At 51.2% G+C, this 27,363-nt stretch overlaps 1 protein-coding gene and 1 long non-coding RNA gene across 3 annotated transcripts in view; one reads left to right on the top strand and one right to left on the bottom strand.

The window, feature by feature from the left end:
- The window catches only part of slc25a43 (solute carrier family 25 member 43), a 55,149-nt gene that overhangs the window by 14,508 nt on the left and 13,278 nt on the right, over nucleotides 1-27,363 (top strand). For both annotated transcript variants that reach the window (XM_072505857.1, XM_072505856.1), the window contains exon 3: nucleotides 22,980-23,152. In XM_072505857.1, the coding sequence (XP_072361958.1) occupies nucleotides 22,980-23,152 (173 nt within the window). The remainder of the gene's footprint in view (nucleotides 1-22,979; nucleotides 23,153-27,363) is intronic.
- The window catches only part of LOC140421270 (uncharacterized), a 41,346-nt gene that overhangs the window by 4,205 nt on the left and 9,778 nt on the right, over nucleotides 1-27,363 (bottom strand). The gene's annotated exons all lie outside the window — the stretch shown is intronic.

Genomic DNA, 27,363 nt, shown 5'->3' with positions numbered 1-27,363 from the left:
GGAGTCTGCACGTTCTCCCCGTGTCTGCGAGGGTTTCCTCTGGGTGCTCCGGTTTCCTCCCACAAGCCCCGAAAGACGTGCTGTTAGGTGAATTGGACATTCTGAATTTTCCCTCTGTGTACCCGATCAGGCATCGGATTGTGGCGACTAGGAGCTTTTCACAGTAACTTCATTGCAGTAATGTAAGCCTACTTATGACACTAATAAAGATTATTATTATTATTATTAAAAGGGGAGCTGGTCTACTCCTGAGCCCTCCCACCAGCATAGCTTCGGACTTTGTAAAATTAATCTGATAACTGGAAAAGGTGCTGAAGGTTAGGTGGCTCAGTGGTTAGCACTGCTGCCTCACAGAGCCGAGGACCCGTGTTCGATCCCGTCCCCAGACCACTGTCAGTCTGCAGCTTGCGCATTCTCCCCATGTCTTTGTGAGTCTCACCCTCACAAACCTCACAGAAATCCTATCCTCATTGTCTTCAGGTGATATCCCGGAGGACTGGAGAATAACCAATGTTGTTCCTTTGTTTAAGAAGGGTAGCAAGGATAATCCAGGGAACTACAGGCCGGTGAGCCTTACGTCCGTGGTCGTGAAATTACTGGAGAGAATTCTTCGAGACAGGATCTACTCCCATTTGGAAGCAAGTGGATGTATTAGCGAGAGGCAGCACGGTTTTGTGAAGGGGAGGTCGTGTCTCACTAACTTGATAGAGTTTTTCGAGGAGGTCACAAAGATGATTGATGCCGGTAGGGCAGTGGATGTTGTCTATATGGACATCCGTAAGGCCTTTGACAAGGTCCCTCATGGCAGACTGGTACAAAAGGTGAAGTCACACGGGATCAGAGGTGAGCTGGCAAGATGAATACAGATCTGGCTAGGTCATAGAAGGCAGAGAGTAGCAAAGGAAGTGGGCTTTTCTGATTGGAGAGCTGTGACTAGTGGTGTTTCGCAGGGATCCGTGCTGGGACCTTTGCTGTTCGTAGTATATAAATTATTTGGAGGAGCGTCGGATCTCGCTTTATGCAGATGATCTACTCCTGTATATTTCGGACCCACTAGAGGGGATGGGGGAGGTCATGCAGATCCTGAGGGACTTTGGCAATTTCTTGGGGTACAAACTAAATGAGAAGAAAAGCGAGATGTTCGTGATCCAAGCTAAGGGGCAGGGACTGGGAGACCTCCCGCTGAAATTGGTCAAGAAGAGCTTTCGGTACCTAGGGATACAGGTGGCTCAAAAGTGGGACGCCCTCCACAAGATTAATCTTATCTCGGCTGGTAGAACAGATGGAGGGGGACTTCAAAAGGTGGGACATGCTCCCGCTATCGTTAGCGGGGATGGTGCAGACCGTTAAGTTGACGGTCCTCCCCAGATTTCTGTTTGTCTTCCAGTGCCTTCCCATCTTCAGCCCTAAGTCCTTCTTTAAGCGGGTGAACAAGATCATCGCTGGATTCGTATGGGCAAATAAGACCCCGCGAGTAAAGAGACTGTACCTAGAGCGCAGTCGGGGGGGGGGGGGGGGGGGCACTTGTAACGGCACCTCTGCCGTTCTCGCCGGCCCTCTACTCCAGTCCGGTGGTGGTGGCGGCATTAAAGATCTGGGGTCAGTGGAGAAGGCACAGGGGGGTGGAGGGAGCCTCAGTCTGGACCCCGATATGCAACAACCACAGATTTGTCCCGGGCAAGATTGATGGAGGGTTTCAAAGCTGGCATAGGGCAGGCATTAAAACGATGAGGAACCTGTTCATAGACTGGTCTACCCCAGCCTGAAAGCGCTGGAGGAGAAATTCAGTTTGCCCCCTGGAAATGCTTTCAGATACCTTCAGGTACGCACCTTTCTTAAAAAAAAAACCAGGTGGTATCATTTCCGCTGCTACCCCCACGCAGGATTCAGGATAGGTTGGGGGAAGGGAAGGTTTCGGACATTTACCGGGAACTTCAGGAGGCGGAGGAAGCACCAGTGGAGGAGCTGAAGGGCAAATGGGAGGAGAAGCTAGGTGGGGAGCTGGATGCGGGCCTGTGGGTGGACGCCCTAAACAGGGTCAGTTCTTCCTCATCATGTGCCAGACTTCGCTTAATCCAGTTTAAGCTGGTCCACCGGGCACACATGATGGCAACCAGGATGAGCAAGCTCTTTGGGGTTGAGGATAAATGTGCGAGGTGTGTGGGAAGCCCTGCAGATCATGTCCATATGTTCTGGGCAAGCCTGGCTCTTAAGGGATTCTGGCAGGGATTTCTAAGGCAGTGTCCAAGATCGTAGACACGCGGGTGGTGCCGAGTCCAGAGATAGCGATCTTTGGTGTGTCAGACGATGCGGGAGTTCAGGAAGCGAAAGAGGCCGACGTCTTGGCCTTTGCCTCCCTGGCAGGCCGGAGACGGATCTTGCTAATGTGGAGGGACTCGAAGCCCCCGAGTGTAGAGACCTGTGTTAGTGACATGGCTGGGTTTCTCAGTCTCGAGAAAATAAACTTTGCCTCGAGAGGGTCAATGTTAGGGTTCTCCCGGAGGTGGCAGCCGTTCCTCGACTTTCTCGGAGAGTAGTAAAGGTCAGCAGCATCAGCATCCCGGGGGGGTTCGTTATGTTGTATTGTCCCTTTCTTTGTATACACAGTTAACTTTTTTTTTCTTTGTTCTGTTAATTGTTGCGTACGGTTATGCAAAAATTATGTTTTTTGACAAAAATTTGAATAAAAATAATTTTTTTAAAAATAAAATAATAATTATTTGGAGGAAAATTTAACTGGTCTGATTAGTAAGTTTGTGGACGACACAAAGATTGGTGGAATTGCAGATAGTGATGCGGACTGTCGGAGGATATAGCAGGATTTAAGTCGTTTGGAGACTTGGGCGGAGAGATGGCAGATGGAGTTTAATCCGGATAAATGTGAGGTAATACATTTTGGAAGGATTAATACAGGTAGGGAATATACAGTGAATGGTAGAACCCTCAAGAGTATTGACAGTCAGAGCGATCTAGGAGTACAGGTCACTGAAAGTGGCAACACAGGTGGAGAAGGTAGTTAAGAAGGCATACGGCATGCTTGCCTTCATTGGCCGGGGCATTGAGTATAAAAATTGGCAAGTCATGTTGCAGCTGTATAGAACCTTAGTTAGGCCACACTTGGAGTATAGTGTTCAATTCTGGTCGCAACGTAATGCAGGCTTTGGAGAGGGTGCAGAAGAGATTTGCCAGGATGTTGCCTGGTATGGAGGGCATAAGCTATGAGGAGAGGTTGAATAAACTCGGTTTGTTCTCACTGGAATGCCGGAGGTTGAGGGGCGACCTGATAGAGGTCTACAAAATTGAGGGGCATAGACAGAGTGGATAGTCAGAGACCTTTTCCCAGGGTAGAGGGTCATTTACTAGGAGGCATAGGTTTAAGGTGCGAGGGGCAAGGTTTAGAGGAGATGTGCGAGGCAAGTTTTTTTACACCGAGGGTAGTGGGTGCCTGGAACTCGCTGCTGGAGGAGGTGGTGGAAGCCGGGACAATAGTGACGTTTAAGGGGCATCTTGACAAATACATGAATAGAGGGATACGGACCCCGGAAGTGTAGAAGATTGTAGTGTAGACGGGCAGCATGGTTGACACAGGCTTGGAGGGCTGAAGGGCCTGTTCCTGTGCTGTACTTTTCTTCTTTGTTTAACCTAAAGATGTGCAGGGAAGATGGATTGGCAATGCTAATTTACCCCTTAATTGGGGGGGGGGGGGGGGGGGTAATTGGGTATTTTTTTAAAACTGGAGAAGGAGCTAAATCTATGTAGTGCATCAATAATAACGGGAACAGTAATGTCCGGCTTCGATACAAACCATGTCGCCAGCATAAAACACAATCTTGTGTTGCTTCCCCTCCACTATGCAGCCCAAAAACCAATGGATCCTATGTAATGGCCTCCGCCAGAGCTTCTATGGCCAATGCGAATCCATAACTAACATGCGGCATAGCTACCATAAATGAAGGTCCGTGAGATTCTCGAGGATAAAACATTCAGCATCCTGCTCATTTGTTAACACCTCCCAATAAACATGATTGATGACAATATAAGATCAGATAAACGGCATTATAACAGTGAGAAAGTCCAAATGTCATCGATCTTCAAACTGTCAGTCCAAATCCTGGCCTTCTATGAACTTTACGAAGGTAAAGGCACCAGCCAGATTATCTAAAGACTTAACAGAGTTATCAGATATTACCCTCCAGGCCATGGGTTAAAGCAGGGCATAATTCACTCCACCTGCCTTGACGGGTTTTCTGATTTCATCAAAGCCTCTATACTTCAGCTGTGTCGCCCCGAGAAGTCGTGGAAAAATTAGATCCTTGCCCCTCATGGAGTCAGGTCCTGCCTTGCCATGCCAGCTCCAGAACATTCTGGCAACCTTTAAAGTTGTGAAAGCTGGGGATAATGGGCCTAGAATGTTGATTGTCTCTCAGCCTCAAAGACAGTATAGGTTGTGCCCTTTCCAGCTTGAAACACCCAGCCTTCACATCCAGCTTCAGGAGAAATGGTAGCCAGCTCTCAGCAACAGGGATCTTACCCTCCACATCCTTTGGCTTTGAAAGCAGACCAAGGCAGGCCAGCAGCACGGTTCAATTCCCGTACCAGCCTCCCCGAACAGGCGCCGGAATATGGCGACTAGGGGCTTTTCACAGTAACTTCATTTGAAGCCTACTTGTGACAATAAGCGATTTTCATTTCATTTGATTTCATTTCTGGCAGACCGACAGCCCAGACATTCTTCTTCCGGCCTTGGTTCTCCAGGGTCTCCAGGATGTTTGACACACCAAGCAGTTGGTCTTCCTAGGGTTAAATGCAAGCTTCAGTCGAGGGAGCAACATTTTCTTTTTTTTTTCTTTTTTAAATTTGGAGTACTCAATTCAATTTTTCCAATTAAGGGGCAATTTCGCGTGGCCTATCCACCCAGCCTGGGTTGTGGGGATGAGACCCACGCAAACACGGGGAGAATGTACAAACTCCACGTGGACAGTAACCCAGAGCCGGGATTGAACCTGGGACCTCAGTGCCGTGAGGCAGCAGGGCTTATCCACTGCACCACCGCGCTGCCCGAGGGAGCAACATTTTCGACATTCCGGATTCTTTCCTTTGTTTCATTGACCCTTTTGTAAATTCTGCAGCTCGGTCTCACGAGTATTTATATCCTGCGTCAACAAGCTGGGTTTGTCATCTATTACTCTGATAATGTTTGCAGTCACTATTTGCAACGCCTTTGAAAGTGCCGGGCCGAGAGCCCACTCGAGGATCAATTCGCCATATTGAGAACGCAACTCCACCCCATTGCATCCGACTGCTCCCTTGTATCGTCAGTTTTCTTAAGAACCGTCAGCACTTTTTTCCCCAAAAACTCGGATGAAAAGTTTCTGGGGAAAAACTATGGAATATTAAGGCCCAGATTAGACAAGCACGTGACAGGCAAACAGGATAAAAGAAGGATTAAAAATTGAGTAGCGGCAGAGACCGCGGTAAAGCAGCTATTCCCGTGCCTGCATCACATGGTCCCCCCACGGAGAGAAGGTTTCACAGCTATCCTTCCCTCTAATGGAGCTTTTCCCCCACTGGTTACAACTGAATATTCACAGCGAACCTACTTGGTCCTCAGGCAGAGCTTGGTCGGGGAGAAGGAAAGAGAAGGAAAATATTTGGAAATGAGTGCAGAGAAAAATGAAATGGGTGAGAAAGCAGAAAATGTTTTCTTAGGATTGGCTGTGGCCATGGGATTTCGGTTCCATTTGCTGATTCAGTGCATATTAACACATTGTTTTCAAAGTTGGTACATTAGACTTTTTTTTACTTTTTCCCTTTTTAAAAAAAAAAATGTAGAGTACCCAATTACTTAACCTGAACATCTTTGGGTTGTGGGGGTGAAACCCATGCAGACACAGGGAGAATGTGCAAACTCCACACAGACAGTGACCCAGGGCCGGGATTCGAACCTGGGTCCTCAGCGCTGCAGTCCCAGTGCTATCCACTGCATCACATGCTTTCCTCCCAATTCTTTTTAATCCAATTAAGGGGCAATTCAGCGTGGCCAATCCACCTACCCTGCACGTCTTTGGGATGTGGGGGCAAAACCCACGCAAACACGGGGAGAATTTGCAAACTGCACAAGGACAGTGTCCCAGTGCTGGGATCAAACTCAGGTCCTCGGTGTTCTGAGGCAGCAGTGCTAACCACTGGTCAATTAGATTTGAGGCAGTATTCTCGAGGAAATTTCTGGCGATTTGAGGCAGAAGCACTGAAAGCCGTGTTTTCCATACTTCTCCGCATTTATTAGTTTATTACCGAGTTAGTTCTGTTGCTGCAATAACAATCTGTGACTTATTTAACAATGAGAGAACTGATTTTTTTTGTCAGTCGTTAACACCCTGGTCCAGAAGTTGGGCTAAGGTTGGTTCTTGGGTGTGTGTTGGGATTTGCGGCAGTTCCCAAGATTGTCTCGTTCGGCCTCCACAGTGAGAGACTAGAGACCCAGACCAGAAACGTTGGCCGAGATTTTCGGGCCCCGTTGTGTGTGTGTGTATGTGGGGGAGGGGCCCACTGCGGGAAATTCGACGGCCCATCCAAAAGCCCATTGATGTCCGGTGGGAGCGGATGATCCCGACGTCATGTGGAGCCGGAAAATCCCACCCAATAGGTTTGGCAGACATTAGCTAATTAACTCTTTCTTTTAAAAAAAATATATATTTTATTCAAGATTTTTTGGCCAAACATAACAGTACGTAGTGTTTCTTTTAAACAACAATAAAGCAATATAAATAACAGTGGCCAGTTTTAAACCAATAAATAAATAATATATGAACAGGAACAAAAACCAAACTAAATGGCAACTGCCTGGTCAAAAATAAATACTCTCCAAAGATACAATCCAACAGTCCAATATACATTACCTAAAACAAGTGCCTATACATATACAATAACATCCCTGAGAGTCCGTCCGATTCCTCCCTCCCCCTTGGGTTGCTGCTGTTGTCTTCTTCTTTTCCATTCCCTCTATCTTTCTGTGAGGTAGTCGACGAACGGTTCCCACCGCCTGGTGACCCCTTGAGCCGAACCCCTTAGTACGAACTTAATCCGTTCTAACTTTATGAACCCCGCCATGTCGTTTATCCAGGTCTCCACACCCGGGGGTTTGGCTTCCTTCCACATTAACAATATCCTGCGGCGGGCTACTAGGGACGCAAAGGCCAAAACATCAGCCTCTCTCGCCTCCTGCACTCCCGGCTCTTCTGCAACCCCAAATATAGCCAACCCCCAGCTTGGTTCGACCTGGACCCCCACCACCTTCGAAAGCACCTTTGCCACCCCCACCCAAAACCCCTGTAGTGCCGGGCATGACCAGAACATGTGGGTGTGATTCGCTGGGCTTCTCGAGCATCTTGCACACCTATCCTCTACCCCAAAAAATTTACTGAGCCGTGCTCCAGTCATATGCGCCCTGTGTAACACCTTAAATTGTATCAGGCTTAGCCTGGCACACGAGGACGATGAGTTTACCCTACGTAGGGCATCAGCCCACAGCCCCTCCTCAATCTCCTCCCCCAGTTCTTCTTCCCATTTCCCTTTCAGCTCATCTACCATGATCTCCCCCTCGTCCCTCATTTCCCTATATATGTCCGACACCTTACCATCCCCCACCCATGTCTCTGAGATCACTCTATCCTGCACCTCCTGCGTCGGGAGCTGCGGGAATTCCCTCACCTGTTGCCTCGCAAAAGCCCTCAGTTGCATATACCGAAATGCATTCCCTTGGGGCAACCTATATTTTTCCGTCAGCGCTCCCAGACTCGCAAACGTCCCATCTACGAACAGATCTCTCAATTGTGCTACCCCTGCTCTTTGCCATGCTCCAAATCCCCCATCCATTCTCCCCGGAACAAACCTATGGTTATTCCTTATCGGGGACCGCACCGAGGCTCCCGTCTTTCCCCTATGCCGTCTCCACTGCCACCAAATTTTCAATGTAGCCACCACCACCGGGCTTGTGGTGTATTTCTTCGGTGTGAACGGCAACGGTGCCGTCACCATAGCTTGTAGGCTAGTCCCACTGCAGGACGCCCTCTCCAATCTCTTCCACGCCGCTCCCTCCTCTTCTCCCATCCACTTACACACCATTGAAATATTGGCGGCCCAGTAGTACTCACTTAGGCTCGGTAGTGCCAGCCCCCTCCGTGTCCCTACTACGCTGCAAAAATCCCCTCCTCACCCTCGGGGTCATCCCGGCCCACACAACTCATAATACTCTTCTCGATTCTTTTGAAAAAAGCCTTTGTGACCACCACCGGGAGGCACTGAAACACAAAAAGGAATCTCGGGAGGACCACCACTTTAACCGCCTGCACCCTCCCTGCCAGTGACAGGGACACCATGTCCCATCTCTTAAAGTCCTCCTCCATCTGTTCCACCAACCGCGTTAAATTAAGCCTATGTAATGTACCCCAATTCTTGGCTATCTGGATCCCCAAGTACCAAAAGTCCCTTGTTACCTTCCTCAACGGTAAATCCTCTATTTCTCTTCTCTGCTCCCCTGGATGCACCACAAACAACTCACTTTTCCCCATGTTCAATTTATACCCTGAAAAATCCCCAAACTCCCCAAGTATCCGCATTATCTCTGGCATCCCCTCCGCCGGGTCCGCCACATATAGCAACAAATCATCCGCATACAGAGATACCCGGTGTTCTTCTCCCCCCTGAGTACTCCCCTCCACTTCCTGGAACCCCTCAATGCTATGGCCAGGGGCTCAATCGCCAGTGCAAACAATAACGGGGACAGAGGACATCCCTGCCTCGTCCCTCTATGGAGCCGAAAATAATCAGACCCCCGTCCATTCGTGACCACGCTCGCCACTGGGGCCCTATACAGCAACTGTACCCACCTGATATACCCATCCCCAAAACCAAATCTCCTCAGCACCTCCCACAAATAATCCCACTCCACTCTATCAAATGCTTTCTCGGCATCCATCGCCACCACTATCTCCGCTTCCCCCTCTGGTGGGGGCATCATCATTACCCCTAGCAGCCTCCGTATATTTGTATTCAGCTGTCTCCCCTTCACAAACCCAGTTTGGTCCTCATGAACCACCCCCGGGACACAATCCTCTATCCTCGTTGCCATTACCTTGGCCAGAATCTTAGCGTCCACATTCCGGAGGGAAATAGGCCTATAGGACCCGCATTGCAGCAGGTCTTTTTCCTTCTTTAGGACGAGCGATATCGTTGCCTCTGACATAGTCGGGGGCAGCTGCCCCCTTTCCCACGCCTCATTAAAGGTTCTCATCAGTAACGGGGCCAGCAAGTCCATATATTTCCTATAGAATTCAACTGGGAATCCATCTAGTCCGGGGCCTTCCCCGCCTGCATGCTCCCAATCCCTTTCACTACTTCCTCCGTCTCAATCTGTGCTCCCAGTCCTGCCCTCTCCTGCTCCTCCACCTTAGGAAATTCCTGCTGATCCAGAAAGCACATCATTCTCTCCTTCCCATCCGGGGGCTGAGCTTCATATAAGCTTATATAAAATGCCTTGAGCACTCCATTCACTCTCTCCGCTCCCCGCTCCATCTCTCCCTCCTCATCTCTCACCCCCCTATCTCCCTCGCTGCTCCCCTTTTCCTCAGTTGGTGGGCCAGCAACCTGCTCGCCTTCTCCCCATATTCGTACTGTACACCCTGTGCCTTCCTCCATTGTGCCTCTGCATTACCCGTAGTCAACAAGTCAATTTCTACATGTAACCTTTGCCTTTCCCTGCACAGTCCCTCCTCTGGTGCCTCCGCATATTGTCTGTCCACCCTCAGAAGTTCTTTCAACAACCGCTCCCGTTCCCTACTCTCCTGCTTTCCTTTATGTGCCCTAATAGATATCAGCTCCCCTCTAACCACTGCCTTCAGCGCCTCCCAGACCACTTCCACCTGAACCTCCCCATTATCATTGAGTTCCAAGTACCTTTCAATACACCCCCTCACCCTTAAACACACCCCCTCATCTGCCAATAATCCCATGTCCATTCTCCAGGGTGGACGCTGTTCTTTTTCCTCCCCTATCTCCAGGTCCACCCAATGTGGAGCGTGATCCGAAATAGCTATAGCCGTGTACTCCGTCCCTGTCACCTTCGGGATCAGTGCCCTTCCCAAAACAAAAAAGTCTATCCGTGAATAAACTTTGTGGACATAGGAGAAAAACAAAAACTCCTTACTCCTAGGTCTACTAAATCTCCAGGGGTCTACTCCTCCCATCTGCTCCATAAAGTCCTTAAGCACCCTAGCTGCAGCCGGCCTCCTTCCGGTCCTGGACCTCGATCTGTCCAGCCCTAGGTCCAGCACCGTATTAAAATCTCCACCCATTACCAACTTCCCCACCTCTAGGTCCGGGATACGTCCTAACATACGCCTCATAAAGTTGGCATCATCCCAGTTCGGGGCATATACGTTCACTAAGACCACCGCCTCCCCTTGCAATTTGCCACTCACCATCACGTATCTGCCCCCACTATCCGCCACAATGGTCTTTGCCTCAAACATTACCCGCTTCCCCACTAGTATAGCCACCCCCCTGTTTTTTGCGTCTAGCCCCGAATGAAACACCTGCCCCACCCATCCTTTGCGTAGTCTGACCTGGTCAAAGGTAGTAATCTCAGGATTGCTACCAGTGCCACGAGCTAGTCAGAGTACGAATGTCAGGATAGAGAGGATGAATACGTGGCTCGAGAGATGGTGCAAGAGGGAGGGATTCAAATTCCTGGGACATTGGAACCGATTCTGGGGGAGGTGGGACCAGTACAAACCAGACGGTCTGCACCTGGGCAGGACTGGAACCGATGTCCTAGGGGGGGTGTTTGCTAGAGCTGTTGGGGAGAGTTTAAACTAATGTGGCAGGGGGATGGGAACCGATGCAGGAAGTTGGAAGGTAGTAAAACAGGGACAGAAACAAAAGGCAGTAAGGGGGAAAGTGTAAGGTAGAGAAGCCATAGTCAAAAATCAAAAAGGGCGACAGTACAAGGTACAGTGACTGAGGGGAGCTCAGTGAATAGGACCAGGAATACTAAAAGAAATAAAACGGGAAGTGAAAACATTAATGGTAAGCGATGCGGCAGGTTGTTACAGGAAGATGTGGGTTCGATGACGAGGAAAATTAGGAGAAAGGTTAAGAGGAAATATAACTTCGGAGAGGTTACTGATCGAGGTGTTAAGATTCAGAACAGAGGTAAAAAAGCCAACATAAGTGTACTTTACCTGAATGCTCATAGTATTCGGAATAAGGTAAATGAGTTGATGGCGCAAATCATCATGAATGACTATGATTTAGTGGCCATTACTGAAACATGGTTAAAGGATGGTCACGACTGGGAGTTAAATATCCGACGGTATCAAACTATTCGGAAGGACAGAGTGGATGGTAAGGGAGGTGGTGTAGCTCTGTTATTTAAGGATGACATCCGGGCAACAGTAAGGGATGCCATTGGTGCTATGGAGGATAAGGTTGAATCCATTTGGGTGGAAATCAGGAATAGTAAGGTGAAAAAGTCACTGATAGGAGTTGTCTATAGGCCACCAAATAGTAACATTATGGTGGGGCAGGCAATAAACAAAGAAATAACTGATGCATGTAGAAATGGTACAGCAGTTATCATGGGGGATTTTAATCTACATGTTGATTGGTTTAGCCAGGTCGGTCAAGGCAGCCTTGAGGAGGAGTTTATAGAATGTATCCGCGATAGTTTCCTCGAACAGTATGTAATGGAACCTACGAGGGAACAAGCGGTCCTAGATCTGGTCCTGTGTAATGAGACAGGATTGATTCAGGATCTCATAGTTAGGGATCCTCTCGGAAGGAGCGATCACAATATGGTGGAATTTAAAATACAGATGGAGGGTGAGAAGGTAAAATCAAGCACTAGTGTTTTGTGCTTAAACAAAGGAGATTACAATGGGATGCGAGAAGAACTAGCTAAGGTAGACTGGGAGCAAAGACTTTATGGTGAAACAGTTGAGGAACAGTGGAGAACCTTCCAAGTGATTTTTCAGTGCCCAGCAAAGGTTTATACCAACAAAAAGGAAGAACGGTAAAAAGAGGGAAAATCGACCGTGGATATCTAAGGAAATAAGGGAGAGTATCAAATTGAAGGAAAAAACATACAAAGTAGCAAAGATCAGTGGGAGACTAGAGGACTGGGAAATCTTTAGGGGGCAACAGAAAGCTACTAAAAAAGCTATAAAGAAGAGTAAAATAGATTATGAGAGTAAACCTGCTCAGAATATAAAAACAGATAGTAAAAGTTTCTACAAATACATAAAACAAAAAAGAGTGGCTAAGGTAAATATTGGTCCTTTAGAGGATGAGAAGGGAGATTTAATAATGGGAGATGAGGAAATGGCTGAGGAACTGAACAGGTTTTTTGGGTCGGTCTTCACAGTGGAAGACACAAATAACATGCCAGTGACTGATGGAAATGAGGCTATGACAGGTGAGGACCTTGAGAGGATTGATATCACCAAGGAGGTAGTGATGGGCAAGCTAATGGGGCTAAAGGTAGACAAGTCTCCTGGCCCTGATGGAATGCATCCCAGAGTGCTAAAAGAGATGGCTAGGGAAATTGCAAATGCACTAGTGATAATTTACCAAAATTCACTAGACTCTGGGGTGGTCCCGGCAGATTGGAAATTAGCAAACGTGACACCACTGTTTAAAAAAGGAGGTAGGCAAAAAGTGGGTCATTATAGGCCAGTGAGCTTAACTTCGGTAGTAGGGAAGATGCTGGAATCTGAAGATGCTGGAATCTATCATCAAGGAAGAAATAGCGAGGCATCTGGATGGAAATTGTCCCATTGGACAGACGCAACATGGGTTCATAAAGGGCAGGTCGTGCCTAACTAATTTAGTGGAATTTTTTGAGGACATTAACAGTGCGGTAGATAACGGGGAGCCAATGGATGTGGTTTATCTGGATTTCCAGAAAGCCTTTGACAAGGTGCCACACAAAAGGTTGTTGCATAAGATAAAGATGCATGGCATTAAGGGAAAGTAGGAGTATGGATAGAGGATTGGTTAATTAATAGAAAGCAAAGAGTGGGGATTAATGGGTGTTTTTCTGGTTGGCAATCAGTAGCTAGTGGTGTCCCTCAGGGATCAGTGTTGGGCCCACAACTGTTCACAATTTACATAGATGATTTGGAGTTGGGGACCAAGGGCAATGTGTCCAAGTTTGCAGACGAAACTAAGATAAGTGGTAAAGCAAAAAGTGCAGAGGATACTGGAAGTCTGCAGAGGGATTTGGACAGGCTAAGTGAATGGGCTAGAGTCTGGCAGATGAAATACAATGTTGACAAATGTGAGGTTATCCATTTTGGTAAGAATAACGGCAAAAGGGATTATTATTTAAATGATAAAAAATTAAAACATGCTGCTGTGCAGAGAGATCTGGGTGTGCTAGTGCATGAGTCGCAGAAAGTTGGTTTTCAGGTGCAACAGGTGATTAAGAAGGCAAATGGAATTTTGTCCTTCATTGCTAGAGGGATGGAGTTTAAGGCTAGGGAGGTTATGCTGCAATTGTATAAGGTGTTAGTGAGGCCACACCTGGAGTATTGTGTTCAGTTTTGGTCTCCTTACTTGAGAAAGGACGTACTGGCACTGGAGGGTGTGCAGAGGAGATTCACTAAGTTAATCCCAGAGCTGAAGGGGTTGGATTACGAGGAGAGGTTGAGTAGACTGGGACTGTACTCGTTGGAATTTAGAAGGATGAGGGGGGATCTTATAGAAACATATAAGATTATGAAGGGAATAGATAGGATAGATGCGGGCAGGTTGTTTCCACTGGCGGGTGAAAGCAGAACTAGGGGGCATAGCCTCAAAATAAGGGGAAGTAGATTTAGGACTGAGTTTAGGAGGAACTTCTTCACCCAAAGGGTTGTGAATCTATGGAATTCCTTGCCCAGTGAAGCAGTAGAGGCTCCTTCATTAAATGTTTTTAAGATAAAGATAGATAGTTTTTTGAAGAATAAAGGGATTAAGGGTTATGGTGTTCGGGCCGGAAAGTGGAGCTGAGTCCACAAAAGATCAGCCATGATCTCATTGAATGGCGGAGCAGGCTCGAGGGGCCAGATGGCCTACTCCTGCTCCTAGTTCTTATGTTCTTATGTCTATCAGTTTCAGATGCGTCTCCTGCAGCATAACCACATCTGCCTTAAGTTTCTTTAGGTGTGCGAGTACCCGTGCCCTCTTTATCGGCCCGTTCCGCCCTCTCACATTCCACGTGATCAGCCGGGTTGGGGGGCTCTTTATCCCGCCCCCCCCTTGTCGACTAGCCATCTCCTTTTTCAATCCAGCTCCTCACCCGGTTCCCACGTAGCCGTATCTCCCCCCAACGGCGCCCTCCCGCCCCGACCACCCCACCCCATACCAGCTCCCCCTTCTCCCCAGCAGCAGCAACCCAGTTAACCCACCCCCACCCCCCCCTGCTAGATCCCTCACTAGCGTAATTGCACCCCCCATGTTGCTCCCAGAAGTCAGCAAATTCTGGCCGACCTCGGCTTCCCCCCTTGACCTCGGCTCCCACTGTGCGAGGCCCCCTCCTTCCTGCTTCCCTGTTCCCGCCATGATTACCATAGCGCGGGAACAAAGCCCGCGCTTCCCATTTGGCCCAGCCCCCAATGGCCGGCGCCCCCAGCTCCTCCTCCCCCCCCCCCCCCCCCCCCCCCCCCCCCCATGACATGGGGAAGAGAGAAAAGTTACAGGGTCGCAGGATTAACAACTTGGGAAATCATCTCTTCCCCCTTTTCCCCCTCTTCACCCCACATATTCGCCCCACCACTTTGTCCCAAACGTTCTTTTTCTAGCCCGCTTATTCCAGTTTCTCCTCGACAATAAATGTCCACGCCTCTTCTGCCGTTTCAAAGTAGTGGTGTTTCCCTTGATGTGTGACCCACAGTCTTGCCGGCTGCAGCATTCCAAATTTAACCTTCCTTTTGTGCAGCACCGCCTTGGCCCGATTAAAGCTTGCCCTCCTTCTCGCCACCTCCGCACTCCAATCTTGATATACGCGGATCACCGCGCGCTCCCACCTACTGCTCCGAGTTTTCTTTGCCCATCTGAGGACCATCTCTCTGTCCTTATATCGGAGAAATCTCACCACTATGGCTCGAGGAATTTCTCCAGCCCTCGGTCTTCGCGCCATAACTCGATAGGCTCCCTCCACCTCCAACGGGCCCGTCGGGGCCTCTGATCCCATTAACGAGTGCAGCATCGTGCTCACATATGCCCCGACGTCCGCCCCTTCTGCACCTTCGGGAAGACCAAGAATCCTTAAATTCTTCCTCCTCGCGTTATTCTCCAGCACCTCCAGCCTTTCCACACACCTTTTGTGTTGTGCCTCGTGCATCTCTGTCTTCACCACCAGGCCCTGTATGTCGTCCTCATTCTCAGCAGCCTTTGCCTTCACGACCCGAAGCTCCTGCTCCTGGGTCTTTTGCTCCTCCTTTAGCCCTTCAATCGCCTGTAATATCGGGGCCAACAGCTCCTTCTTCATCTCCTTTTAAGTTCTTCCACGCAACGCCGCAGGAACCCTTGTTGGTCAGGGCCCCATATTAAACTGCCTCCTTCCGACGCCATCTTGCTTTGTGCCTGCCTTCCTGGCCGCTGCTCTAGAGGATCCACCGCAATCCGGCCACTTTCCTCTCCTTTTTCCATCCGTGTCCAGGGGGGATTCCCTTCTGGTTTACCGCACAGTGTTTTTAGCCGTTAAAATTGCCGTTGGGGCTCCTGTTAAGAGCCCAAAAGTCCTTTCCACCGGGAGCTGCCGAAACGTGCGACTTAGCTGGTCATCGCCGCACCCGGAAGTCCGCTAATTAACTCTGTCAATCCCTCCCTATCTCTGTAACTTTCTCCAGCCTGACAAACCTCCAAGAAATCTGGGTTCCTATTGTGATTCTGCACTGCTTAGGTGGGGAATGATGCAAAAGGAACTTAAGGGAGTGTGAGTGTGAATTTGTGGGCATGTTTTAAAAAGTGAAGACGGTTTAGAAAAAGTAAATCCAAGAAAAGCTGAGTTTTTTTGGGTGGGGAGCATTACCTGCAGTTCCCAACCGGAACTCTGACTTCTGTAATGTGCTTTGTCCTGAGATCATAAAAATACAGGTCCTTCCCTTTCTTTATAAACTGGCAGTAACTTTCAACCTTAATAATCCTTGCAAAGATTTTCTAACTCCTCTTGTTAATTTTTCTGTGGTTAGTTATGTTCCAGTCAGTTATCCATTGTAGGATTGACTGCATGAAAGATTCCTCCCAAGGCTAGAATGGATAACGAGTTAATCGTGTCTTTGAGATCTGCCCCCCCCCCCCCCGCCCCCCGCCCCTCTGGGCTGCTGCTGCTGACGATCTATTTTCCCTTAACGTTCCGCGAGATAGTCAAGGAACGGTTGCCACCGCCTGGAGAACCCCTGAACCGATCCTCTCCACGCAAACTTCATCCGTTCCAGTTTTATGAACCCTGCCATGTTGTTTATCCAGGCCTCCACACTGGGGGGTTTCGCTTCCTTCCACATGGGTAAGATCCTTCGCCGGGCTACCAGGGACGCAAAGGCCAGAATATCGGCCTCTTTCGCCTCCTGCACTCCCGGCTCTTCCGCTATCCCAAATATAGCTAACCCCCAGCCTGGCTTGACCCGGACCATCACCACCTTTGAAATCACTCTTGCCACTCCCCTCCAGTACTCATCCAGTGCCGGACACGACCAAAACATATGTGTGTGGTTCGCCGGGCTTCCCAAGCACCTCCCGCACCTGTCCTCCACCCCGAAGAACCTGCTCAGCCTCGCTCCCGTCATGTGTGCTCTGTGCAGAACCTTGAATTGTATCAGGCTAAGCCTGGCACACGAGGAAGAGGAATTTACCCTACTTAGGGCATCAGCCCACAGCCCCTCCTCAATCTCCTCCCCCAGCTCTTCTTCCCATTTTCCCTTCAGCTCCTCTACCAGCGCCTCCCCCTCCTCTCTCATCTCCTGATATATTTCGGACACTATGCCCTCCCCGACCCATAACCCCAAAATCACTCTATCCTGGATCCCCTGTGTCGGGAGCAGCGGAAATTCCCTCATCTGTTGCCTCGTAAACGCCCTCACTTGCATGTATCTAAAGATATTCCCCGGGGGCAACTCATACTTTTCCTCCAGTGCTCCCAAGCTCGCAAACGTCCCGGCAATAAACAAATCTCTCAATCTCCTAATTCCTGCCCGATGCCAGCCCTGGAACCCTCCGTCCATTCTTCCTGGGACAAACCTATGGTTGTTCCTGATCGGGGACCACACCGAGGCACCCGTCACACCCCTATGTCGCCTCCATTGCCCCCAGATCCTTAAGGTTGCCACCACCACTGGGTTTGTGGTATACCTTTTCGGGGAGAGCGGTAGCGGTGCCGTCACCAGCGCCTTTAGGCTCGTTCCTTTACAGGACGCCATTTCCAGCCTCTTCCACGCCGCCCCCTCTCACTCCCTCATCCACTTGCAAACCACGTTGGCGGCCCAGTAATAGACGTCCAGATTCGGAAACACCAGTCCCCCTCTGTCCCTGCTGCGCTGCAGGAACCCCCTTCTTACCCTCGGGGTCTTCCCTGCCCACACGAAACTCATAACACTCCTATCTATTTTCTTAAAAAAGGCCTTAGTGATCAAAATGGGGAGACATTGAAACACAAAAAGAAACCTTGGGAGGACCATCATCTTGACCGCCTGCACTCTGCCCGCCAATGAGAGTGGCAGCATATCCCACCTCTTGAAATCCTCCTCCATCTGCTCCACCAGCCACGTCAGATTGAGTTTGTGTAAAGTTCCCCAGCTCTTGGCAACCTGAATCCCCAAATATCGGAAGCTCCTTTCCACTCTCCTCAACGGCAGGTCGTCTATCCCTCTTCCCTGATCCCCGGGGTGTACTACGAAAAGCTCACTCTTCCCCATATTAAGCCTATATCCCGAAAAATCTCCAAACTCCCTCAATATCTGCATAACCTCGGTCATCCCCTCGACAGGATCCGCCACATACAGCAGTAGGTCATCTGCGTAGAGTGACACTCGGTGTTCCTCTCCCCCTCTAACCACCCCCCTCCATTTCCTAGAGTCTCTCAACGCTATGGCCAGTGGTTCAATTGCCAGCGCGAACAGTAATGGGGACTCGTTCCCCTGTGTAACCGAAAATCCTCCGATCTCTGCCAATCTGTGACTACACTTGCTACTGGGGCCCCATATAGGAGTTTAACCCAACTGACAAACCCCTCCCCATACCCAAACCTCCTCAGCACCTCCCATAAATACTCCCACTCTACCCTATCAAATGCCTTCTCTGCATCCATCGCTGCCACTATCTCTACCTCCCCCTCCGCTGGGGGCATCATTATCACCCCCAACAGCCGTCGCACGTTAGCATTCAGTTGTTTCCCCTTTACAAACCCTGTCTGGTCTTCATGCACCACCCCCGGGACACAATCCTCGATCCTCATCGCCAGCACTTTTGCCAGCAACTTGGCGTCTACATTCAGGAGCGAGATAGGCCTATATGACCTGCATTGCAGTGGATCTTTATCTCGCTTCAGGATTAATGATATCGTCGCCTCCGACATTGTCGGGGGTAGAGTCCCCCCCTTCTCTGGCCTCGTTAAAGGTTCTTGCCAACAGCGGGGCCAACAAGTCCACGTACTTCCTATAAAATTCCACAGGGAACCCGTCTGGTCCCGGGGCCTTCCCTGCCTGCATGTTCCCCAGCCCTTTAGTCACCTCGTCTACCCCGATTGGCGCTCCCAGACCTGCCGCCTCCTGCTCCTCCACCTTCGGGAACCTTAGTTGGTCCAAAAATTGTTGCATCCCCTCTTTTCCCTCCGGGGGTTGGGACCTATATAGCCTCTCATAAAAGGTCTTAAACACCTCATTTACCTTCCCTGCACTCCGCACCGTCGTTCCCATTCCATCCCTAACACCCCCTATTTCCCTCGCCGCTATCCTCTTACGAAGCTGGTGGGCCAACAGCTGCCTCGCCTTTTCCCCACATTCGTATCTCATCCCCTGTGCCTTCCTCCACTGTGCCTCTGCCTTCCCTGTGGTCAGCAGGTCAAACTCCGTCTGAAGTCTTCGCCTCTCTCTATATAGTCCTTCGTCCGGGGCCTCCGCATATCTTTTATCCACTCTCAATATCTCCCCCACCAATCTCTCCCTTTCTTTGCCCTCTTTTTTTCTCCTTGTAAGCCCTAATGGAGATCAACTCTCCCCTAACCACCGCCTTCAGCGCTTCCCATACTACCCCCACTTGGACCTCACCATCATCATTGGCCTCCAGGTACCTTTCAATACATCCCCGCACCCTTCCACAAGACTCCCTCATCCGCCAATAGTCCCACATCCAGTCGCCAGAGTGGGCGCTGTTCCCTCTCCTCTCCTAGTTCCAGATCCACCCATGCGGGGCATGATCTGAAACGGCTATGGCCGAGTACTCCGTTCCTTCCACCCTCGGAATTAGTGCCCCACTCAAAACAAAGAAATCTATCCGGGAGTAAGCCTTATGAACATGGGAGAAAAAGGAAAACTCTTTGGCCAACGGCCTGGCAAATCTCCACGGATCCACTCCCCCCATTTGCTCCATAAACCCCCTGAGCACCTTGGCCGCTGCCGGCCTTCTTCCGGTCCTGGATCTAGACCGATCTAACCCTGGATCTAGCACAGTATTGAAACCCCCCCCCCCCCCCCTCCCCCCCCATTACCAGGCTTCCTACCTCCAGGTCCGGGATACGTCCCAGCATCTGCTTCATAAATCCCGCATCATCCCAGTTCGGGGCATATACATTCACCAGCACGACCTCCATTCCCTGCAGTCTGCCACTCACCATCACATATCTGCCCCCGCTGTCCGCTACTATATTCCTAGCCTCGAACGACACCCGTTTCACCACCAATATAGCCACCCCTCTATTCTTTGCGTCCAACCCCGAGTGGAACACCTGTCCCACCGATCCTTTCCGTAACCTAACCTGATCCGCCACCTTCAGATGCGTCTCCTGAAGCATGACCACGTCTGCCTTCAGTCCTTTTAAGTGCGCGAACACTCGGGCCCTCTTAATCGGCCCATTTAGGCCTCTCACATTCCACGTGATCAGCCGGATTGGGGGACTGCCACCCCCCCCCCCCCCCCCCCCCCCCCCCCACTAGCCATCACCTATTCTAGGCCAGTCCCACGTCCAGGTCCCGTGCACCCACCAGTCCCCCAGGCGGCGCGCTCCCGTCCTGACCACCTCTTCCCTTGCCAGCTCCCTCTCGATCCCAGCAGCAGCAACCCAGTTATCCCCCCACCCCCCCCAAGATCCCCATCTAGCATGGTTACTCCCCCCATAATGCTTCCGAAAGTCAGCTGACTCCAGCTGACCCCGGCTTCCCCCGCTCTCTCCTTGACCTCCCTGTGCGTGGAACTCTCATCCTCCTTGCGCCTATCTTCCCGCCATCTCCCTAGCGCAGGAAAAATCCCGCGCTTTCCTAGATCAGCTCCGCCCCCTATGGCGCAGCTCCCACTACAGCCCTGTTCCCATCCCCCACCTATGTCCCTTTTCCCACCGGCGCCCACATTTCTCAATGTCCCCCCGTCAAAGAAAAAAGGAATTCTTCTCTTCCCTTTCCCCTCCCCATCTATCGTCCCGATACGGTGAACCTTCCATTCCCCAATTTACATTTCTGTACATCAACCTCGTCACCTCCCCCACAGCATCAGTCTCTCAGTTCTGGTCCAATTTCTCTTTTTGGATGAAGGTCCATGCCTCTTCCGACGTTTCAAAATAGTAGTGTCTATCTTGGTACGTGACCCACAATCGCGCTGGCTGCAGCATCCCAAACTTTATTTTCTTCTTGTGAAACGCCATCTTGGCCCGATTAAAACTCGCTCTCCTTCTCGCCACCTCTGCGCTCCAGTCCTGATACACTCGTATCACCGCATTCTCCCACCTGCTACTCCGTACCTTCTTGGCCCAGCTCAAAACAGCCTCTCTGTCCGTGAAGCGGTGAAATCTCACCACTATCGCCCTTGGTGGTTCTCCAGCCTTGGGTCTCCTCGCAAGGACCCGGTGAGCCCCTTCCACCTCCAGGGGGCCCGAGGGGGCCTCAGCTCCCATTAGCGAATGGAGCATCGTGCTCACATAAGCCCCAACGTCAGCCCCCTCCACTCCCTCGGGCAGACCCAGAATCCAGAGGTTCTTTCTCCTCGATCTGTTCTCCAGGACTTCGAGTCTTTCGATACACCTCTTGTGTAGCGCCTCGTGCGTCTCCATTCTTACCGCTAGGCCCAGAATCTCGTCCTCGTTCTCAGCTGCCTTCTCCTTCACCCCACGGAACTCTATCGCCTGGGCCTTTTGCGTTTCTTTTAGCCCTTCGATTGCCAACAACATCGGCGCCAGCACCTCCTTCTTTAATTCCTCCACACAACGTCTAAGGAATTCCTGCTGATCCGGCCCCCATGTCGTCTGGTCTCCACCCGCCGCCATCTTGCTTCTTCCTTCTCCTCTCTGCCGCTGCTCCAGAGGATCCTTTGCAATCGGGCCACTACCACCAATCTTTTCCATACACACTAGGGGGGACTCCTTACTTCATCACCCCACACTGGGTTTGGTCTGAAAAAAATTCCGTTGGGGCTCCCAAAAAGAGCCTAAATGTCCGTTAGAGCGGGAGCTGCCGAAACGTGCGACTTAGCAGTGCATCGCCGCAACCGGAAGTGTCCTGATCACTTATTTTAATAGCCCAAGACAAAAGGAGTGATGCGCTATCAATTACCACAAAGACGAGAGTAGTGGAATAATCTAGGCTTTATTGAGCAAGATGTTGTGCCTCCTGTAGCTGGAACCAGAATGGCTGCAGCACCGGCGCGCACACACATTTATACCCCGCCTACTGGGCGGAGCCAGCAGGCAGGGATTTACCCATGTACCTCTACTATACATGCCTTACCGTAATACATCTAATACTGCTAGTGGTGACTATCACAAGGAGCAAGGGTAGACCACTCGGCCCTGCGAGCTTGCTCTGCTGTTCAATAAGATAATGGCTGATCTATCTTGGCTCTACCTTCCTGCGCTTCCTTAGTGCCTTTTAAAAAAAAATCGTTTATTCTTTCATGGGATGTGGGCATCGCTGGCTGGGCCAGCATTTTTTGCCCATCCCTAACTGCTCTTGAACAGTAAGAAGTCTTACAACACGGGGTTAAAGTCATCAGATGAAGGAGCTGCGCTCCAAAAGCTAGTGATTCCAAACAAACCTGTTGGACTTTAACCTGGTGTTGTCAGACTTTTAACTGTGCCCACCCCTGCCCAACGCCGGCATCTCCACATCATGGCCCTTGAACTGATTTGCTGGCTCATCCATTTCAGAGGGCAGATGGGAGATTGCTGTGGATCTGAGGACGCGTGGAGGCTAGGCCCGGTGAGGATGGCCTGAAAGGACACTACAGTGAGCCAGATGGATTTTTACAACAATCGATGATAGTTTCATCATTACTGACACCATTGTTTCAATTCCATATTTTAATTAATTGAATTATGAATGCCGCCAGCTGCCATGGTGGGATTTGAACCTGTGTCCCAAAAGCACCAAAGGGGCCTCTTGGTTGCCAGTGCAATGACATTACAACTACGCCACTGCATCCCCATTTCCCTTGCTCCCCTTTGTATCCAAAATTCTTATCGATTTCACTCTTGAATATGTGCAACCACTGAGAATTTGCAGCTCTCTGGGACAGAGAATTCCTAAGATTCACAGCCCTTTGAGTGAAGAAATGTCTCTCCCATCTCCGTCCTAAATGGCCAACCACTTACCGGGAGTCTCTGACTCATGGTGTAGATTTCTCGGCCAGGGGAAATATTTTCTCAGCACCCACCTTGTCGAGCTCCGTATGAATTGTTTATGTTTCAAGTCGATCATCTTGTTCTAATTTTGATCTGAGAATCCCTGTATTTCCTTTTGCAGGCACAGTACCCTTTTCTGCAGGTTCCTTTTTAGTCTATATCAACCTGGATAGACTCTGGAACAAGCCCAGTGTGAAACACACTCCTCTCCAGAATTTTGGGAATGGCTGTTTGGCAGCAGGTGTTGCACAGACCGTATCCTTCCCGTTTGAAACTGTAAAACGGAAGATGCAGGTGAGTTCTGAGCTGTGCTTCTACAATTCTGAATATGAATCGTGGTCTGAGCCGTGTCTGTGATCTTCTATCTACACTGTATGGCTGGGTATATTTTCCCCGGTACATCTGGTCAGTAACTTCAGCAATCCACTTTTCTTTGTGCTATTTACTCATCCCTTCATAGCCATTAATTGTGAATTCTCTGGCCTTTTTTAGCACTGTTGCTTCACAGCGCCAGGGACCCAGGTTTGCTTCCTGCCTTGGGTGACTGTCTGTACGGAGTCTGCACTTTCTCCCCGTGTGTGCGCGGGTTTCCTCCGGGTGCTCCGGATTCCTCCCACAGTCCAAAGATGTGCAGGTTAGGTGGATTGGCCTTGATAAAATTGCCCGTTAGTGTCCAAGGATGTGCAGGTTAGGTGGGGTTACGGGGATAGGGCGGGGAGTGAGTGAGCCTGGGTAGGGTGCACTTTCAGAGGGTAGGTGCCAACTCGATGGGCCGAATGACCTCCTCCTGCACTGTAGGAATTCTGGGCGGGATTCTCTCAGCCCAGGCCGGGACAGAGAATTTCCGGGACGGCCGCGAATCGCGCGATGCCGCCCCGACGCCGGTCTGCCGATTCTCCAGAGAGCGGAGAATCGGCACCATTAGTGCCGCCGGGCCCCTCTGCTCTATGCGGCCCCCTCGGCGATTCTCCGCCCTGGATGGGCCGAGCGGCCATGCAAACAAAATCCGATTCCTGCCGGCGCCGTTCACACCTGTTCTTACCCGGCGGGACATCGGTGTGCGTGCATCTGGGGGGCGGCCTAGTGGGAGGGGAGGGGGGCCCGACCCCGGGGAGGGCCTCCGCTGTGGCCTGGCCCGCGATCGGGGCCTACCCATCGGCGGGCCAGCCTCTTGGGCTGCGGGCCTCTTTTGTTCGGCCCCTGTAGCCCTACGCCATGTTGCGTCGGGGCCGGCGCAGAGAAGGGCGCCGGTCCCACTGCCCATTTGCAGATCCGCGGCGGGATCAGCAGCTGGAGCGGCGTGGGTCCCGCCAGTGTCTTGCTGGCTCCCCTGTAGGGGTCAGAATCGCTGCTCCCGAGGCCGTGTTGACGCCGTCGAGAAACGCAACAGCATTTACGACGGCGTCAACACTCGGCCTCAGGATCAGAGAATCCCGCCCTCTATGTTTTATATGCGTGTATGTGTTCCCAGCAATGTCCACCAGTCTGTGCTGTTGGATCATTCCTCTGCCCACAGCCTGCTCCAAAGGTTTTTTGGTTTGAAAAAAATAAAAGCAGCTGCTCAATGTTTTACGAAGTAGTTATTTGCTGCGTTTGCAGTAAATGACAGTGTGATGCAGCTGAAGCCTTTCTTCACTGGCTGAAAATCAGGAGGATGGGATTCCATGCTCGGGGGGTCCTGATTATAAAGTGCTTTGAAGGTCAGTCAAGTCAGAGCTGGCAGACAGCAGCCAGGCTTAGTTTGCTGAAACCAGTGCCAGTATAACTGAAATGTGCCTCATTAGTGAGTTCAACGGAGGTGCAAAGTCTGTGGTGTACCATCAATGACCACGAGACGGAATGGTGAAACTATTGAGGCTTTATTGCACTAGATGTTGAGCCTTCTGCAGCTGGAACCAGAATGGGAGCAGCGCAGGAGAGCAGACACTTTTATACGTCGCCTGCTGGGAGGAGCCAGCAGGCTGGGATTTACTGTGTTAACTGTAGTACAGTGGCAGGACTGTAATACACGTAGTGTGTGACCAGTGGTGTTTACCACATTCACCTCCTGTTATTTAAAAAAAAGTCCAGCGGGGGTGAAAACACGTTACAGATTGAGTCTGTCGGGGGCTGTGACCCTCCGCCGCGATCGCCTCAGTCCTGGTTGCGGTGTGGGCGCCGATGTGGGTACCTGCGACTCCGGGAGCGTGTTGTCCTCTCCTTCTTCACCCAGCAGTGGATCCGGTGAGGGGACGAATGCTGCTGAGGTGGGGGCTGCGGTGAGGATCGCTGGTGGGAGGGTGAACGGTGCAGGGGCGGGGGAGGCAACCGGAGGGGGAGGGGATGGTACCAGGTCGGGGGTGGTGGTGGTGGTTGTGGGTGGGGACCCAGCGGGTGCCAGGTCCCGTTATGGTGTGCCACGTAGGCGTATTGTGGATTTGCATGGAGGAGGAGGACTTTTTCGACAAGGGGATCCGATATATGACTCCTCGCATGCTTCCGGAGGAGGATGGACCCAGGAACCGTCAGCCAGGTTGGGAGCGAGACCCCGGAGGTGGACTTCCTAGGGAAGGCAAACATGCATTTGTGAGGGGTAGTAGCAGTGCACAGGAGCGACCGGATGGAGTGGAGCGCATCTGGGAGGACCTCCTGCCAGTGGGAGACCGGGAGATTCCTAGACCGAAGGGCCAGCAGGACGGCCTTCCAGACCGTCGCGTTCTCCCCCTCCACCTGCCCGTTTCCCCGGAGGTTGTAGCTGGTCGTCCTGCTTGAGGTGATGCCCTTGCTGAGCAGGAACTGACGCAGCTCATCACTCATGAAGGAGGATCCCCGATCACTATGGATGTAGGTAGGGAAACCGAACAAGGTGAAGATGCTGTGTAGGGCCTTGATGACTGTGGTAAATGTCATGTCGGGGCATGGGATGGGAAATGGGAGTACTCCTCAATTATATTGAGAAAGTACACGTTGCGGTCAGTGGAGGGGAGGGGCCCTTTGAAGTCCATGCTGAGGCGCTCAAACGGGCGGGAGGCCTTCACCAGGTGCGCTCTGTCTGGCCAGTAGAAGTGCGGCTTGCACTCCGCGCAGACTTGGCAGTCCCTGGTCACGGTCCTGACCTCGATGGAGTAGGGCAGGTTGCAGGCCTTGATAAAATGTGCCCCCGGGTGGCAGAGGTCATAGTGGAGAGCCCGGAGTCGGTCCACTTGTGCGCTGGCACATGTACCGCGGGATAGGGCATCCGGGGGCTTCTTGAGCTTCCCCGGATGATACAAGATCTCGTAGTTATAGGTGGAGAGCTCGATCTTCCATCTCAAGATCTTGTCGTTCTTGATCTTGCCCCGCTGTGTATTGCTAAACATGAAGGCAACCGACCGTTGGTCTGTGAGGAGAGTGAATCTCCTGCCAGCCAGCTAATGCCGCCAATGTCGCACAGCTTCCACAATGGCTTGGGCCTCTTTTTCGACAGAGGAGTGCCGAATTTCAGAGGCATGGAGGGTGCGGGAGAAGAAAGCCATGGGTCTGCCCGCCTGGTTGAGGGTGGTCCCAGAGCCACGTCCGATGCATCGCTCTCCACCTGAAAGGGGAGGGTCTCGTCGACCGCGTGCATCGTGGCTTTGGCGATGTCAGCCTTGATGTGGTTGAAGGCCTTCAGCCGTCAGGGGAAAAACTGTGGACTTGATGAGTGGGCGGGCCTTGTCCGCAAAATTAGGGACCCACTGGGCGTAGTAGGAGAAGAACCCCAGGCATTGTCTCAGGGCCTTGGGGCAGTGGGGGAGGGGGGAGTTCCAGGAGGGGGCGCATCTGGTCGGGGTCGGGCCCTAGGACTCCATTTTCCACAACGTAGCCAAGAATGGCTAAGCGGGTGGTGCGGAAAGCTCATTTCTCCTTGTTGTAGGTGAGGTTAAGGAGTTTGGCGGTATGGAGGAATTTCTGGAGATTCGCATTGTGGTCGTGGCCGCAGGTGGTGACATTATCTAGGTACGAGAACGTGGCCCGCAGCCAGTACTGGTCAACCATTCGGTCCATCTCTTGCTGGAAGACCGAGACCCCATTGGTGACGCCGAAGGGAACCCTGAGGAAGTGATAGAGGTGGCCATCTGCTTTGAACGCAGTGCATTGGCGGTCCTCCGGGCGGATGGGGAGCTGGTGATAGGCGGATCTCAAGTCAACTGTGGAGAAGACTCGATACTGCGCGATCTGATTGACCATGTCAGATATGCGTGGGAGGGGGTACGCACCGAGCTGCATGTACCGGTTGATGGTCTGACTGTCGTCGATGACCATCCGGTGTTTCGCCCCAGTCTTAACTACCACCACTTGAGCTCTCCAGGGGCTGTTACTGGCCTCAATGATCCTCTCCTGCAGAAGCCGTTGGTCTTCCGACCTGATAAAGGTCCTGTCCTGTGCACTGTACCTTCAGCTCCTCGTGGCAACGGGCTGACAGTCCGGGGTGAGGATTGCAAAAAGTGAGGGCGGATCGACCTTAAGGGTCGTGAGGCCACAGACGGTGAGGGGGGGGGGGGGGG

This window comes from Scyliorhinus torazame, chromosome 5, assembly GCF_047496885.1.
Source record: "Scyliorhinus torazame isolate Kashiwa2021f chromosome 5, sScyTor2.1, whole genome shotgun sequence".
Taxonomy (NCBI): domain Eukaryota; kingdom Metazoa; phylum Chordata; class Chondrichthyes; order Carcharhiniformes; family Scyliorhinidae; genus Scyliorhinus; species Scyliorhinus torazame.
This window is presented reverse-complemented; position numbering and strand designations above follow the sequence as displayed.